General features: G+C 41.0%; 1 protein-coding gene across 1 annotated transcript in view; it reads left to right on the top strand.

Annotated features, from left to right (window-relative positions):
• LOC121440431 (myotubularin-like) overlaps window positions 1-15,684 on the top strand; it is a 119,429-nt gene that overhangs the window by 7,656 nt on the left and 96,089 nt on the right. The window contains exon 2 of the mRNA XM_041641188.1: window positions 4,966-5,084. Coding sequence (XP_041497122.1) covers window positions 4,966-5,084 — 119 coding nt within the window. The remainder of the gene's footprint in view (window positions 1-4,965; window positions 5,085-15,684) is intronic.

Below are 15,684 nucleotides of genomic sequence, written 5' to 3'. Positions count from 1 at the left end.
TTACCAGGTTTGTTTGTTGGGGACCAACCTGATGGTATGATTATACTTACTCTTTTTTTCAAGTTATTTTTTGACTAATATTTAAATGGCTGAAATTTTAAGTTATTTTAAGATCATATTCATAGCAACATCTATTCAGAAAACTGATTTCATCCCTTTCTCAGGACGGGCATGTATCTACTACTTCTACTACAGATAGTTAGCCTCTGAGTTCTTTTCTTTTGAAATCTTGAGCAACCACAAACTGATTTATTTGCATCCCCCTGTTTCTTTCACACGCTATTCAGGCTTTGCTTTTTCATCTTAAAATCTAGTCCAGAAATCACTCTTTTCGTTATGATCTTTTTTTATTTATTCCATTGTTTGGGTGTTTCAAAGCATAGTTGTTTCATTAGGATCACATTCTAGCATATTGTAATTTCCATTGTAATTCATTTGCTCATCTGTGAGTTTTCCAAAAGTAGATTTTTAAAATCTGAAATGTTTGCCAGCAGTTTTCAATATTGACTCGTAACTACACAACCATAGAATATAGGTAAATTCTAGTAGCTCTTTGACATTTGGATGCTGGGTTAGTCTGGTCTTGGTGATTGGCTGCTTTGTTCTGTTGTTTATAGTCATGTTTATGTTGTGCATGCCAGTAACTCCTGCCTTTTATTACTGAGTAGTATTCCATAGTTTACTAATTGATAACCATTTGGGTTGTTCAGTTTGGGGCTGAACTATGACCAGTCATTTCAACTTTGTGTGGCTAATGTTATCATCTGCTTTGTAAAAACTGTATTTTGGCCGGGCGATGGTGGCGCACGCCTTTAATCCCAGCACTCGGGAGGCAGAGGTGGGCGGATCTCTGTGAGTTCGAGACCAGCCTGGTCTAGAGAGCTAGTTCCAGGACAGGCTCCAAAGCCACAGAGAAACCCTGTCTCGAAAAACCACAAAAAAAAAAAAACTGTATTTTGGCAAGACATTATTGGATTTCCTACAAATACAGGTTTTGATTTTTTTATGTGTGTTTTTGTTTTTTACTTTTATTTTTTTGAGACAGGTATCCCTGGCTGGCCTGGAACTCACTTTGTAGATCAGGTTACCCTTGTACTCATAGAGATCCACCTGCCTCTGATTCCCGAGTGATAGGATTAAAGATGTGCTCCATTATGGCTATCGTACAAATAGAGTTTTATTTCTTCATTTTATGTTATATATACACCATTTTTATTGATGGAGGAAGGTCATTGGCTAATAAAGGAACTGCCTTGGCCCATTTTATTGGTTAGAAGATAGGTGGGTGGAGTAAACAGAACAAAATGCTGGGAGGAAGAGGAAGTGAGGTCAGACTCGACAGCTGTCCTCTTAGGAGCAGACACCTGAGAGAGACGCCATGCTCCTGGCTCCTGGGCAGATGCACGCTATGAAGCTCCGACCCAGGATGGACATAGGCTAGAATCTTCCCGGTAAGCGCACCTAGGGGCGCAACACAGATGATTAGAAATGGGCTAAATTAATATGTGAGAATTAGCCTAGAAAAGGCTAGATAGAAATGGGCCAAGAAGTGATTAAATGAATACAGTTTGTGTGTTGTTATTTCGGGCATAAGCTAGCCGAGCAGGCGGCTGGGGTGCTGGGAACGCAGCCCCGCTGCCCATATTACTACATTTTATTGTCTTATTGAACTTGTTAGAATTTCTAGAACTTCTAACTGCATGTGTTCTTGCCTTATTCACATTGTTGCAAAGTTTTCTATTTTTCACTGTTTCTGTATCAGCTGTAGGTTTCCAGAGATAGCATTCCTTCTTTGCTGGACACTTTTTCAAATCATGATTTGTTGTTGAATTATTTGCAGATGCTATGTTGCAGATATGGTCTTCAAGAAGGGATAAAAGGGATAGCCTAATTGACTCTATTACAGTACCCATGACCATTCCCCAATCATCACATCCCAACTTTTATTCTTAGTGTTAATATCAGAATTTATATCTGGAACCTGGGAATTCTTTTTATCCATCTGAAAAGCAGCCATATTGCCTGTTCAAAAGACTTGGAAGTTGTCAGAGTCAATAGGTATCTTTATTTTTGAACTGAAATTTGTAGGTCGATGTTTCTGTCCCACCCAGTCTTGCAGCTGTTTAGTCCGACATAAACACACAGAGGCTTATATTAATTATAAACTTTTTGTCCTATTGCTCAGGCTTATTACTAACTAGCTCTTATGACTTATTAACCCATAATTTTTGTTTTTGTTTTTGTTTAACCACAGGGCTTGGTACCTTTTCTCAGTAAGGCGTTTTCATCTTGCTTCCTCTGTATCTGGCTGGAGACTGTAGACTGAGCTTCTCCTCTTTCCGTAATTCTCCCAATCTGGTCACCCTGCCTATATTTCCTGCCTGGCTACTGACCAATCAGTGTTTTATTAAACCAATACGAGTGACAAATCTTTACAGGGTAGAAGAACATTATCCCACAGCACAAATTTCTTTATTCTGTCATTACTATTCTGTTAACAGTGGTTTGGGTTCCTCTTCATCATCGTCCTTTTTTGTATTTGTTGCTTTTTCTTGATTTATTTCTTTCACATCCATGAGAACTTCTCTTTCAACCATGTCAAGGTCTAGTAATGTTTAGCCCTTTTACTTGGTTCTATGCCAGGAATGAATGATGGCTTACATTTATGCCTGGAATAATATGTAACTGCCCAAGTAGGAAAAGACTGTTGTCCATTCTCTCTGGGCCACAAGCCTTTATGTTTGTAAGTTTTCAAAGATCTTAATTAAGTCAGTTTTTGGGGATTGCTTGGACACTCTTTTAGCGTGGCAACATGCCTCTTGGGCGAGCAACTGTTCCTACTTCTGCTTTTTGCTAATCTCCAAGGTCAACTTACTCTTATAAATTAGGACTATTTAAGATGGATCAAGCCCAGCATTTTCAAGAGCTAAGAGATGCCAAGCTGCATTCCCTGTGCTCCTGTACATAAGGGTCAGGAAGCACCAATTCACTCTTTTTCTGCCTGTTGTGAACTATACCTTAGAATTAACTTCGGAGACTAAGATGCATTTAGCAAATATCATCAATGGTGTCTATCCTGACTGAGAATTCAGCATTTGTCTCTAGGCTGTAATAGTCACTGTGAGGCATAAGTATTTTTGTAGACTGGGCAGCTAAGTTTTGTTTTGTTTTGTTTTATGTATTTTTGAGATAGGGTTTCTCTGTAGCTTTGAAGTATGTCCTAGAACTAGCTCTTGTAGACCAGGCTGGCCTTGAACTCACAGAGATCCACCTGCCTCTGCCTCCAGAGCGCTGGGATTAAAGGCGTGCACCACCACCAACCAGCCAGCTAAATTTTATAATATGGCATCTTGTGTAGCTTTAATCTCTGAAAGCACTTTTGTTTTGAGCCAGGGTATCAGCATATAGCCCTAGCTGGCTTAGAACTTGCTAGGTAGGTAAGGCTGGCCTGGAAATCACAACTATCCTTCTGCCTCAGTCTCTCTAAAGGCAATTTCAAGGGACATAGATTTGGTGGAAAATCTCTGTTTGTTTACTCCCTTTAAAATGTAGGCCAGGCTTCTGTCAGACTTTTACATTTTTTTAGTGGGTGGAATCCCCTTCTAATACTCAGTTATTACCAATTCAAGCACAGAGCATTCTATCCTTATTTTCATTTGATCATCTACTGCATAATGGCTAGTGACTAAAAGGGCTAAGCTGCACCAGTTTGACCTCTACAATCTTTATATTTGTCAGTTGTCATATGAAGTTACTAGTATTACTTGCCAAATAAGGTTGTTTGTGGAAATTAACTGACTTAAAATGTGCTTAGAACAATGACTGATAAGGTGGCAGTCAGTAAATGGAAAGTATGATCATTATCCACAAGCAGATGGATCGCTTCAGTCATACTGTATCACCTTTGTTATTGTTTTTATTCCCAAATGATTTTCATTTTCTCATATATTTACTCATTATCTTTGCTGCCATCCAACTTGTATTTGGCCATTGTCTCCCAGTTAACTTCTTAAAGACCTATCTCACGATTTTTTTAATTAATTAATTAATTAATTTATTAATTAAGGATTTCTGCCTCGTCCCCGCAACCGCTTCCCATTTCCCTCCCCCTCCCCCATCAAGTCCCCCTCCCTCATCTGCTCGAAGAGCAATCAGGGTTCCCTGACCTGTGGGAAGCCCAAGGACTGCCCACCTCTATCCAGGTCTCATAAGGTGAGCATCCAAACTGCCTAGGCTCCCACAAAGCCAGTACGTGCAGTAGGATCAAAAACCCACTGCGATTGTTCTTGAATTCTCAGTATTCCTCATTGTGAAGTGAATTAGCCATGTACCACAGAACCATGAGAAACTATTTGCTGTCCATGAACTCATAATTCTAGTCTTGAAACTAAAACCAGTAAAATATGTCTTTCCCAGTTTCTGAAAAAAAGCAAAGAAATTTTGCCTTTATGGTCTTTATATGTGACATTTGAATGTTGTATATCAGCAGACAGACCTTTAACTGATGATGTAGTAACTAATTGAACTTGTATGAAGTGGCCTCTGTGTATAGTTTTCATTTAGTACCTGAAGAGAAAGGGATTTCAAAGTCATTTTAAACAATTGAAAGTCATTAACATAGCCAAGGATATCCTTGAAAGGGAAATAGCTCAAGTAGTTTCTTTTACAGTCATGAGATGTTAACAACAGCAAAAGCCGCAGTCAAGCCTGTGATTTCACGTCTGGCTCTTGTCACCTTGTCTCAGGTGGTGACAGTATTGGGGGCAAACTCAGAAGTACCATGAGTGCTTAGAGGAGACATGGGCCTACTGGTTCCCCACTGCTCCAATTCACCCTGGCATAGAGATGTGCAAACTTTGCCAGTGTTGCTTTCAACGTTTATATTGTAGTTAAACATAGGCAAGTAATTTATATTAAGTTAGTACCATTTGTTGTATATCTTGGTATATGTTTCCACTATTTTAGGGTACTTTTTTTTTATCTTACTAGACAAAGAAGTTATTTACATATGTCCTTTCAATGGCCCCATTAAGGGAAGAGTTTACATCACAAATTATCGTCTTTATTTAAGAAGTTTGGAAACGGTAAGTAGATTCTGAGACCATAAAGATGACCCTAACTCTTAAGAATGATGCTAAACTGTGTCTCTTCTACCTTGCAAGATTGACTGTGGATCTGATTAACATGGGTGATATAATTGCTTCTCAATTCTTAATTTTTTTGCTTCTATAAAAAACTAACATCTATTTTGTAGGCAATAGAATAAAATATTCAAATAGATTTTATCCTTCAGAATAGAGGAGAGAGGTGATTAGAGTAAACTGGTATAGAACAGTGTTTTTAACAAGCAGCTCAGATGAGAATGAACAACTTAGAGATTTTTTAACAAGTTATACAGATGCTTTAGATTCACTGTATCAGAATGTCTGGGCCTATGGTCCAAACATACATGAATTTTCTAAAATACCACAGAGGTAGGCATTGATGTGAATCCTTGGTTAAAGTCGACCACTCTAGAACTATCTAAGTGTCCTTTTACAAACCATTCAGTAGGGGGTAAAACTGGGATGAGTGTGTCATGGCTTACTGCTACTTTTTCAGTCATAACCACAAAATGTTTGTTGACACATTTCAAAGGACATTCCCATTGCTGAATCAGGGACACAAAGCATAAATACCCTAGAAAGACAAGAGAAAATGTACAGCTATTGTGGTTATCACAGAAGGACTTACGGTAAATGGGATGATGTTTCGTGGCTCACATCAGAATGCAGGGGCAGGTGGGTTTCCAAATACTCCTGGCAAATAGGTTTAAGATACATGGAAGAATAACCTGTTACTGCTTTGTACATAGGTGACTATGGGACTGTTGGGGGAAATCTAGGAAGGTTCTGGATTTTTTTTTAATCTTCTCTCATACATTACATCCCAACTACGGTTTTCCCACCCTCCACTCCTTCCAGTCCCCCATGCCTCCTCTCCCAGATCCACTTCTCTTCTGTTTCCCTCAAAAAAAAAAAAAAAGAGCAGGCCGCCTAGGGATATCTACCGAACATGGTATAACAAGTTACAATAAGACTAGGCAGAAACCCTCATATCAAGGCTGCATGAGGCAGCCCAGTAGGAGGAAAAGGGTCCCAAGAGCAAGCAAAAAAAAAGTCAGATATACCCTGTACACCACCCACTACGTCCTCTCCCCTGCTTGCACTGTTAGAAGTCCCACAAGAACATCCAGGTACACAATGTACATGCAGAAGACCTAGCTCAGACCCAGATAGGATCTGTGATTATCACTTCCCTCTCTATGATCCCCTATGAGCCCTACTTAGTTGATTCTGTGGGTTGTGTTCTCATGAGGTCCTCAACTCCTCTAGCTCCTACAATCCTTCTTCCCTTCTTCTGCAGGGTTTCCCTGGCTCTGCCTATTGTTTAGCTGGGGGTTTCTACATCTGTTCCCATCAGTTGCTGAATGAAACTCTCTAGGCACTGATCTAGAAGGATAACTGAATATCATTAGGAATCATTTTATTGATTTTTTTTCTAGCCATGTTTGGGTCTGTCCTAGGTCTCTGGGCTGTCCAGTCTCTGGTTTCCGGCCATCCAGGCAGTGTCGGCATGGGCTCCCTCTCATGCTTTGGGCCTCTAATTGTACCACCCATTGGCTGGTCACTCAGACAAGCACCACCATTACCCCATCAAGTCTTGTAGGGAGGACAGATTGAGGGTTCTGTGACTGGGTGGGTGTCTCAGTTCCACTGCTGGAAGCCTTGCCTGGTTACATATTTACAGTGAGCGGGTGCTTGTCTTTGACAATTAATAATTTTAGTGTTTGGTGGTTGAATATAAAAAAAAACATTGGTAGTGTCATTGACATTATTTTTATGGAATCAAGGAATAACACAGTCCCTGAGAAACACAGGGTAAATGGTGGCAATATATTCAGATAGGGTTACAAACTATCTAATAAAAGCTTAATGACAGCTGGGAAGGGTGATCACTAACACCTTGCTATGTAGGGTGCTTCCTCTTTGTCCATAATGCAATGCATGGCTGAGATGTGAGAAACAACAGATTATCCAGTGTGCTTGATGACAGAGTCAAAGTTTGCAATTGTTATAACTGGCTAGAATATAAGGCACAACCAGTGGCACAGCATTAAAGTGTGTAGATAGCATCTAATTAGTAAAAAATCAATTGTACCATTAAATGATTAAGGTCTGTCTGCAGGAATCTATCCTTTTGAAACCAGTAATAGTATTACTTGTTTAAAAATAATATACATCTATTGTGAATTAAAAGAAAAATATTATAATGAGTGCCAGACAAGGTGAGACAGTAGTCCTGTTTGTAGTGATAATGTGATGATGTAAAATCCTGATGCCACCATTTAAGAGAGACATTGATAAAGAGAATTAATAGATAAGCAGGCTGATGAGGGGATCAGTGTATCAGCAATGACAAAAATAAATATTGTTCCTTTTTTCTGCAGAACACTATAAAGGGGTTTTGCTGGTTTGAGTTTGTTGTTTTGTCACTGTGACACTGTGAGTGAATGACACAAGCTAGAGTCACTTGGGGAGAAGAAATCTTAGTTGAGGAATTGCCTACATCAGATTGGCACATAGACGAGTCTGTGCGGTGTTTTCTTGATTGCTGATTGGATGTGGGGAGGTCCGACTGTGGTCCATATATGGGTCCACTGTGGCCCCTATAAGGGAAGTAACTAAGTAGGTCAGAGGCAGCACATTAGTGCGCATCATTTTCCTGTCTCTTCTTTAGCTCCTGCCTCCAGGTTCCTGCCTTGAGTCTCTGCTCTGACTTCCCTTCATGCTGGATTGTAATCTTCAAAGTGAAATAAACCCTTTCCTCCCCAAGTTGCTTTTACTCACCATGCTAATCACAGCAATAGAAAGTAAACTAGCTCAGGAACCATGGCAGAGCTGTTTGAACATTGAAATGCCTTTCTGTGGCCCAGTGCTTATACTTGGTTTGTTCCGTTTCAAGGAATCTTATATGTGTAGATTGAGATGTTTGGTGCTAACATATAAAATTATCAAAAATTATAATTAAAGCTATGTCATAGGCCGTTTCACCATAGAGACTCCTGGCTTGTTGACCAGCCATTTGTATCTAGTTTCATTTTATGCTGTTCTTGATAATGAATTGGGAAAGTTATTCAAATTGTGGTAACATGAGAAGGCTGTCTATATGGTGCCGTTTTGACTATATAAAATAATAAAATTATTTCTAGAGAAGAGTCTGTATGGAATATATATGAAAAGTTTTTCAATTCTTTGGATAACCAGAGCAGAATTATATGCACACATTAAATTCTTCTCATTTGTTGGTATTTCTCAAAATATCTAAAATGAATATGTATAGCTTTTTTAATTAAAAAAACTTAGCAAGCTTATATCTTTTTTGTACATTTTTATGTAGACTTCATACTATTTGTTTTTAAAATATTTTTAATTGAAATAGAATTATATCCCTTCCTCCCTTTCTACTTTCCAGCCCCTCCCTGTTACTCTCCCTCAAATTCCTTTCAGGTTCTACTCTCAAGTTGATAGTCTTTTCTGTTTGTTTTATTACATTTGTTGCCTGTGTATATGTGTCCACTGATATTCTATTGTTCCTCTCCTGTTCATGCTGCAATTTCTACAGAGACTGTTTGAGAGAATACTGCCAGATTCTCTGGCTCTTACAATCTGTCCACCCTTCTTCCATGATGCTCTCTGAGTCATAGGCACAGGACCTATAATATGTATATATCCTGTGGTACTGGACTTCTTATGATCCATTGATATCTGCATTGTATCTAGCTGTGGTTTTGTGTAATGGTCTCCATTTTCTGTAAGGAGAAACTTCTTTGAAGGGGGGGGGGTTAACTCCACATTTATCTGTGGGTATGAGGATAAAATTTAGAATATAGTCAGGGATTATACTGGTCTAGAAAGTGGTGGCAGTAGATATTTTTCTAATAAGATCCATGATGTCATTAGCTCCTTGAAGCTGACTAGACTGTTTCTGATAGCAGGCATGAGTTCCTTTGTTTATACATGGTACCCCCTATAGGACAGGGTTTGGCATTGAATGCATAAGTGAAGTGCCCATCTGACAATGACTGCTACTTTCTTTATTCTTCTATGATATTATATAAAGACTTTATAAGCAATTGGCCATGCAACAGTTCCAAAAGGAGACAGCTATGATAGCAAAAAATGGAAAATAGAAGGAAAATGATTATATTCAGCCAATGAAAAAAATAGTCCTTGTAGTGTTTCTTCACTTAAATGGTCCAAACCAGAATAGTAATTGTGGGTTTCTGTTGCAAAACAGAAAAAAGCCTTTCTGTATGCTTGATAAAGAATTGTCATCTCATTGGCATTTTGAAGTAGGCAACTGTTTATTTCAGATATGTAAACTTTGTAGAGGGAGTGATGAATCCAGATGTGTGTGGTCTCATTTTGGAGTCAGCTTACCCATTTTGTAGATGTAAAAGTTGCATGCAGGATGTTGGTCACAGTGGTTGATTTTTTGTAGCCCTTTTTTGTAGTCTATCTCCATCATTTGTCCTACCCACTGCCTCCAAAGTGACTCCTGCCCCCCTTAATAAAGCTGGCTTTTCAGTTCTGTGACTCCCACTGACTTCCTCTTTCCCAAAGAATAGAATTCATTCTCCTTTGTGTAGCTTGCATCCCTCTGCTATCTCCAGCCTTGATTCCTATCCCAAGCACGCTATTCTCAAACCCCTTACCTTTTATCATCATATAAATGCCCTTCTCCCCCATGCCTGGATGCCACTTTCAGAACTTATTTCTTTTTCTTTCAGAAGCTGCCTTAAAAGTCATGACCTTTTTGGAGCCCCCACTAGCTTCCCTCAAAGTTCCCACTGCATCTCTGCCTCCCAGCAGTCCTTTCGGCATGCTTTCCCGTTAACACTGCTCGGAAACCTTCCACAACCAGCTTTTCTACACTTTTAAAATTTTATTTAAATAACATTTTTTTTCATTTGTGTACCAACCAGTTTCCCTTCCCTCTCGCTCCTCCAGTCCCCTCCTCTTTCCCATCTACCTCCCTCCTCATCCACTCCTCCTCCATCTCCACTCAGAAAGGGATAGCATTAAGTTGAGGCAGCTCCTCCCCTTCTGTCAATGCTGGGCCAGGGAATCCAGCATGGGGAACAGGTTCGCCAAAGCCAGCTAAGCTCCAGGGAGAGGTCCTGCTCCCACGGTTAGAGACCAAGCTAGAGGACTGTCACACCCCTGTTGCTTATATAATCTCCCCTCCCTCTCTTCAGTTGGACTCCAGGAGCTTGGCCTGGTGCCTGGCTGTGTATCTCTGTACATGCTTCCATCAGCTACTGGATAGAGTATCTCTGATGACAATTAGGAGTCACCAATCTGCTTACAGTAGATCGTCAGTTGAGACACCCTCTCCACCATTGCCAGGAGTCTTCGTTGGGGTCATCCTTGTGGGTTCCTGGGGGTTTCCCTGGCAACAAGTTTCTCCCTAACCCCAAAATGCCTCCCCTCAAGACATCTCTTTTGTTACCCCCCCCGTCATACCACCAACCCCCTCCCACACTGAGCCCACCCAATCCACTCCCTCTGGTTCCCATCCCTCCATCCCTGCAACTCCTGTTTCCAGTTTACCCAGATCTTTTCTACTTCCCCTTCCCAGGGAAATATATGCATCCCTCTCTGGACCCTTTTTGTTATCTATCTTCTCTGGACTGTGGATTATAGGTTGGCTTTCCTTTACTCCTAATAACTACCTAGGAATGAGTACGTGCCATGTTTGTCTTTCTGTGTCTGGGTTAACTCATTCAGAATGTTATTTTCTGGTTCCATCCATTTGCCTGAAAATTTCATGAGGTCATTACTTTTTATAGCTCTGCAGTACTCCACTGTGTAAGTGTACCACATTTTCCTTATCCATTCTTTGGTCGAGGGGCATTTAGGTTGTTTCCAGGTTCTGGCTATTTTGAATAATGCTGCTATGGACATAGTTGAGCAAGTGTCCTTGTGGTATGATTGCACATCCTTTGGGTTTATGCCTAAAATTGATATTGCTGAGTCTTGAGGTAGATTGAGTCCCAATTTTCTAAGAAATCGCCATACTGGTTTCCAAAGTGGCTGTACAAATTTGCACCCCATCAGCAGTGGAAGAGTGTTTCCCTTACTCTATTGAGCACTGGTCACTATATTTCTGTGGTTTATCTTATTTATTGTTTGCTTGTTCACTGGTATTTTTTCAGCTCCTAGGGTAGATTCTAGTGCATTGAAGATGCCCAATAAGTAGTATTGAGCAAGTGAATTCAGTATTATTTGCATACTGCTGTGTCTGTGACTTTAACTAATATTGAATCCTTTTGATCCTCACTAGTGCAGCAGCCAAAGCAGCACACTTTTGCTAAAAGTATGTTCAATGAGAACTCATATGTTGTTTGTTTGATCACAGCATGCAGACTACTAAATTGTGGAATCCTGAATACCATTGGGTCTGGAGTTCAGAAGTCCCACAGCCACCATATGACCTTGAATGTATCAAGGAACTTGACTTTGGTTAATAGAGTGACCACAGCAGGAGCAGCTGTAGGCATGTAACTCCATTGAAGCTAGTAGACTCTCACAAAGAAGACTGATCCCAGATTCTCAACCAGGAGCACACTGGATTCAGATCCTATTGAATGAGAGAGGCAGCTTAACATGTTCTTTGTTGAGGTCTTTGACCTAGAACCATTCTCTCTACACTATGGTGAATCTAACACCATGTGGGGTGAATGATAATACGACACTCCTCGTGGGATTCTAGAGGAGTGCCTGGGAGAGATGGGACACAGCCCATGGAGGCACATGTATTGTTGAAGTTACAATGGAGAGGGTGATGAGTCACATATGTTTATAAACTGGAAGAGGATGAAGGAAGAGAGACAGGCCTAGTCTTCAGAGGGTTTCCAAGTCCACATATTGCACTTTCTATAGCACTATACAGACATCTCTGCTGGGGAGACAATTGAGTAATCTATGGGAATTGGGCCTCCAGCAACAGAGGGAGTAGAGGGACTAGGAGAAAACGAGATTGGAAGAAGATATATCTTCAGGATCAGAAGGCACAGTTCAGCAGAATATGCATTACATGGAGGACCACACACTAGATGCACATTTCTGAAAGTGAATACCAACTGCAGCATGGACAGTGGGTAAGAGAGGGGGAGACTGAAAGTAGGAAGACCCACTAGAAGGTTACTTTTATTCTCTGGGTAAGCAAGACAAGCCTAATTGCAATCGTGGTGGACATAGGATGGAGGAAACAAGCTGTGGACAAACTTGGGATGATTTGAGTGGGCCATTAAGAGAAGGGAGTTGGAGGAGCATCCAGCAAGAATGACTCCTATGATTTTTTGCTTGAGTGATCAGAGCTGCTGTCATTCATTGAAATGGTGCTCACTGGAAAAGGGAGTATCATATAGGTAAAGCCCAGGGGGGGGGCACAAGTGAGGATTGGATTTAAACTATATGTACATGGTGGGAACATCTCCATTATAGTTGGAAATGCATATTAATACAACACTGAAAGTGATGAAAACCACTTAGTCTGTGGGCGCCCTCAAGAAGAGAACCCTAAAAAGAAGTATAGACTCAGTTGAGAAGCACAATGGGTGACAGGAACATAGTGGAGAAAACAAAGCAGCATGACTCAAAACTTCGGGAAAAGCCTGAGTTTAGCCTCTGCTAGAGCTCTGGAGGAAAGCAGAATCTTGGGGTAAAGGGAGGGATAGTTGGACAGATGGATGGATGGAGGTGGGAAATGGTACGAGGATGCAGGAGGTAGTGTGAGAAGAGATCAGGGTTGGATGCCCTGTGGAGTGCATAGCAGTGTCAGTGAGCACAGATTGTGTGAGACAGAGTCAGGTCTTCTCCTCTAATCTTTGATCTTCCCCATCTTGTCCTTGCTGGAAAGTCTGTAGCTCCCTTCTTGGTGAGTCCTTCGTTATCTTTTCCACCCTTACCATGGTCCCATCCACCTCCTTGCATCAGATATGTCTCTGCAGCTACAGTCATGTTGACAGTGCTCCTGAGGGTTTACTAGGCTGCTCTCGTGTTCCTGCTATCAGAAGACAACTTTCAGGAGTTAGTTCTTTGTTTCCACTGTGGGTTCCTGCAGTCAAACTCATTTCATCAGGCTTTCCACTGTGCCATCTTGCCTGCCCCCATAACTTTTTGTTTGTGCCCCCAGTTTTTTACTTCTTAACTGCTGGTGGAGATCCCTTGACTCATAGCCAGGTTGTTCCCCAGTCCCTTCATTACATACCCTTGGTTCTCTTAAAGGTGTCATTTTGTCAGCCTGTCATCCTGAAGGCACCTCATCTTCTTGTCCCCTCTGCAATCCTTATAGTGTCTCCACTATTTCTTTCCTGGTTGCCTACCCTTAAGACAGATCTCCTACTACCCTTTGTTCCTGGGATACCCCAGTCTCCTTGCTTTCAGTCTTCTCATGGTATGCCTTAGAGCTCCTTAGGACTCATGTGCTATATTTCAGTCCTCTGCTTGGAGACTGTCTTTGCAGACACCTCAGCTGCATATGTAGGACCCTGTGCAAGCTGCTCCTGATTGCTGTTCTTAACATGCCTCTTCCTTCCCACTGTGCTTTATCTACCCCATTCTGGCTCCTGCAAACTACCTTCACTTTTCCTAAACCCACCCTGGGCTTTTCCTCTGGGCTTTCCTTCAGGCTATTTCCTCCAACTAAAGCATGTTCATTCCCACCCTATCCCTACCATCACCTTTCTCACCTCTTTAAACATGGTTTTGGTATATTTAAAAACATTTATAAAAGATACACTACACAACTAAAGAAATCCTATCCTCTGTTCCTGCTTTTACATCAGAAATAATTGCCATCTTCAAGTGCTGCTTCCCACCCTAAGTCATTCCCACATCTTGTTGCACACCAGAAAGAATAAAGGAGATGTGTGAGAAGCTGAATGCGTCTTTGGATGAGCTGATCGCTACCCTTGACAGTAGAGTTCAGCTCAGGCTTTACAAGTGCTGGTGATGGGAGAAATATGTTAAACTAGAAAGTTTTCTTTTCTGATAAGTCAGAAACAGCAATTTTCTTCCTTGATTAAATTCAAGGAGAAATCTCTAGCTTGACTTTTCTCTAAAAGATTATAACATAGTGATTCAGTTCTCTCTTGTTTTAGTACAGGGTTTTAGTACAGGATGTTTTGCCTCATCGCCCTGGTTTGCCTTCGACCAGTGATACTCCTGTGTCCCCAACATACTGGGATTATGGTTATTGTGTATCACCATTTTAGACCATAAATCTGTTTTTATAGCATTACCTTTTGAATCTTAGCTGGGCCGTGGTACACGCCTTTAATCCTAGCACTTGGGAGGTAGAGACAGACAGATCTCCATGGGTTCAAGGCCAGCCTGTTCTACAAGAGCTAGTTCCAGGACAGACTCCAGAGCTACAAAGTGAAACCCTGTCTTGAAAAACAAACAACAAAAAACTTGTGAATCTTGTTCTGTTCAGTGGGTCTTTTGTTGCGCTTCAGTGACAGCAGAGCACACATTGACTTTTACTCTGTAAAGAAACTTATGTACAGGCCTAACACCTGTAGTCTGTCTACTTCGTCTTCCTCCTGAGTTTCCTTCCAGTACAGAGCTGGGGAGCAGAAAAGCAAGATAAGTAGACTACCTGCATGTCCTTCATACAGTCTCCCAGGTATCGAACTATGGAATGATCAGGGCTGGGTATCATGCTGCTTAACAGGTGGGCACTTTGCTTCCTTCAGTGCTGCCACTGGAACTGGAAGCTCTGGGTACCCTAGGAAAGGGATGCTGTTTACTGTCCATTGTGACCATTTGAAAGCCAGGCCCATGTTATTGCCTGGAGAGAAAGCTAAACTCCTTCATTATGAGCAAAAGCAAAAAAAAAATGATTCTTTAAGTATTTTTCTCTTCAAATAATGCATGTAAGCCACCATGCCTGCCTGTGTCTTTTTGTTTTCAAGGCAATTATATGATGCTATGTATGGTCTAATCATGTAGGATGCTAGCTGTAGGCTGAGCATAAAATGCAAAGATGTGAAATGTTCTGAGATCCAGCATGATGCTCAAAGATCTTCAGATTTTGGAACTTTTCGGGTTATAGGTATTGAATCAATAAATCCTATATTCCAAATCAGTGCTGGAATTCAAGGCATGGGTCACCACACCTGACCCAAACTTGAACTTCTGATCCTTCTGCTTCATCTCCTGAGTCCTGGAGCTACAGGTGTGTGCCAGCATACCTGTCATGTTCCATACTCTAACTGTTTTGCTCTCTTGTTCTGTTGAAAAGATGTCAGTCTGTCTGAGCGTCCATATATTCTCCTCTCCCAACCTGATGATACCAAGTATTGCCAGCCTTTCCTTCCTTCTTTCACATGGGAGAGGAAAGGACTAGATGCCCACTTTGCCAAAGTATATACCTCTCCCAGAACTTTTCCCTACATGCTCCTTCTGTATCCTTTGGAGCATCAGGCACCACTCATATTGAATGTTACAGTTTTAGTTTTCGTTCGTTTTGTACCCTCTCCACTGTACACAACTACTCAAGACTCTTCATTTAAAATTGTTTAAAAAGATGTATTTGTTTATTTGTGTTTGTGTGTAAGAACACTTTGCCTAC

This window comes from Microtus oregoni, unplaced genomic scaffold (assembly GCF_018167655.1).
Source record: "Microtus oregoni isolate MIOR12 unplaced genomic scaffold, Mior012 000067F_ref0000223, whole genome shotgun sequence".
Lineage (NCBI taxonomy): Eukaryota > Metazoa > Chordata > Mammalia > Rodentia > Cricetidae > Microtus > Microtus oregoni.
The sequence above is the reverse complement of the archived record's forward strand: the minus strand, read 5'-3'. Positions and strand labels throughout refer to the sequence as shown.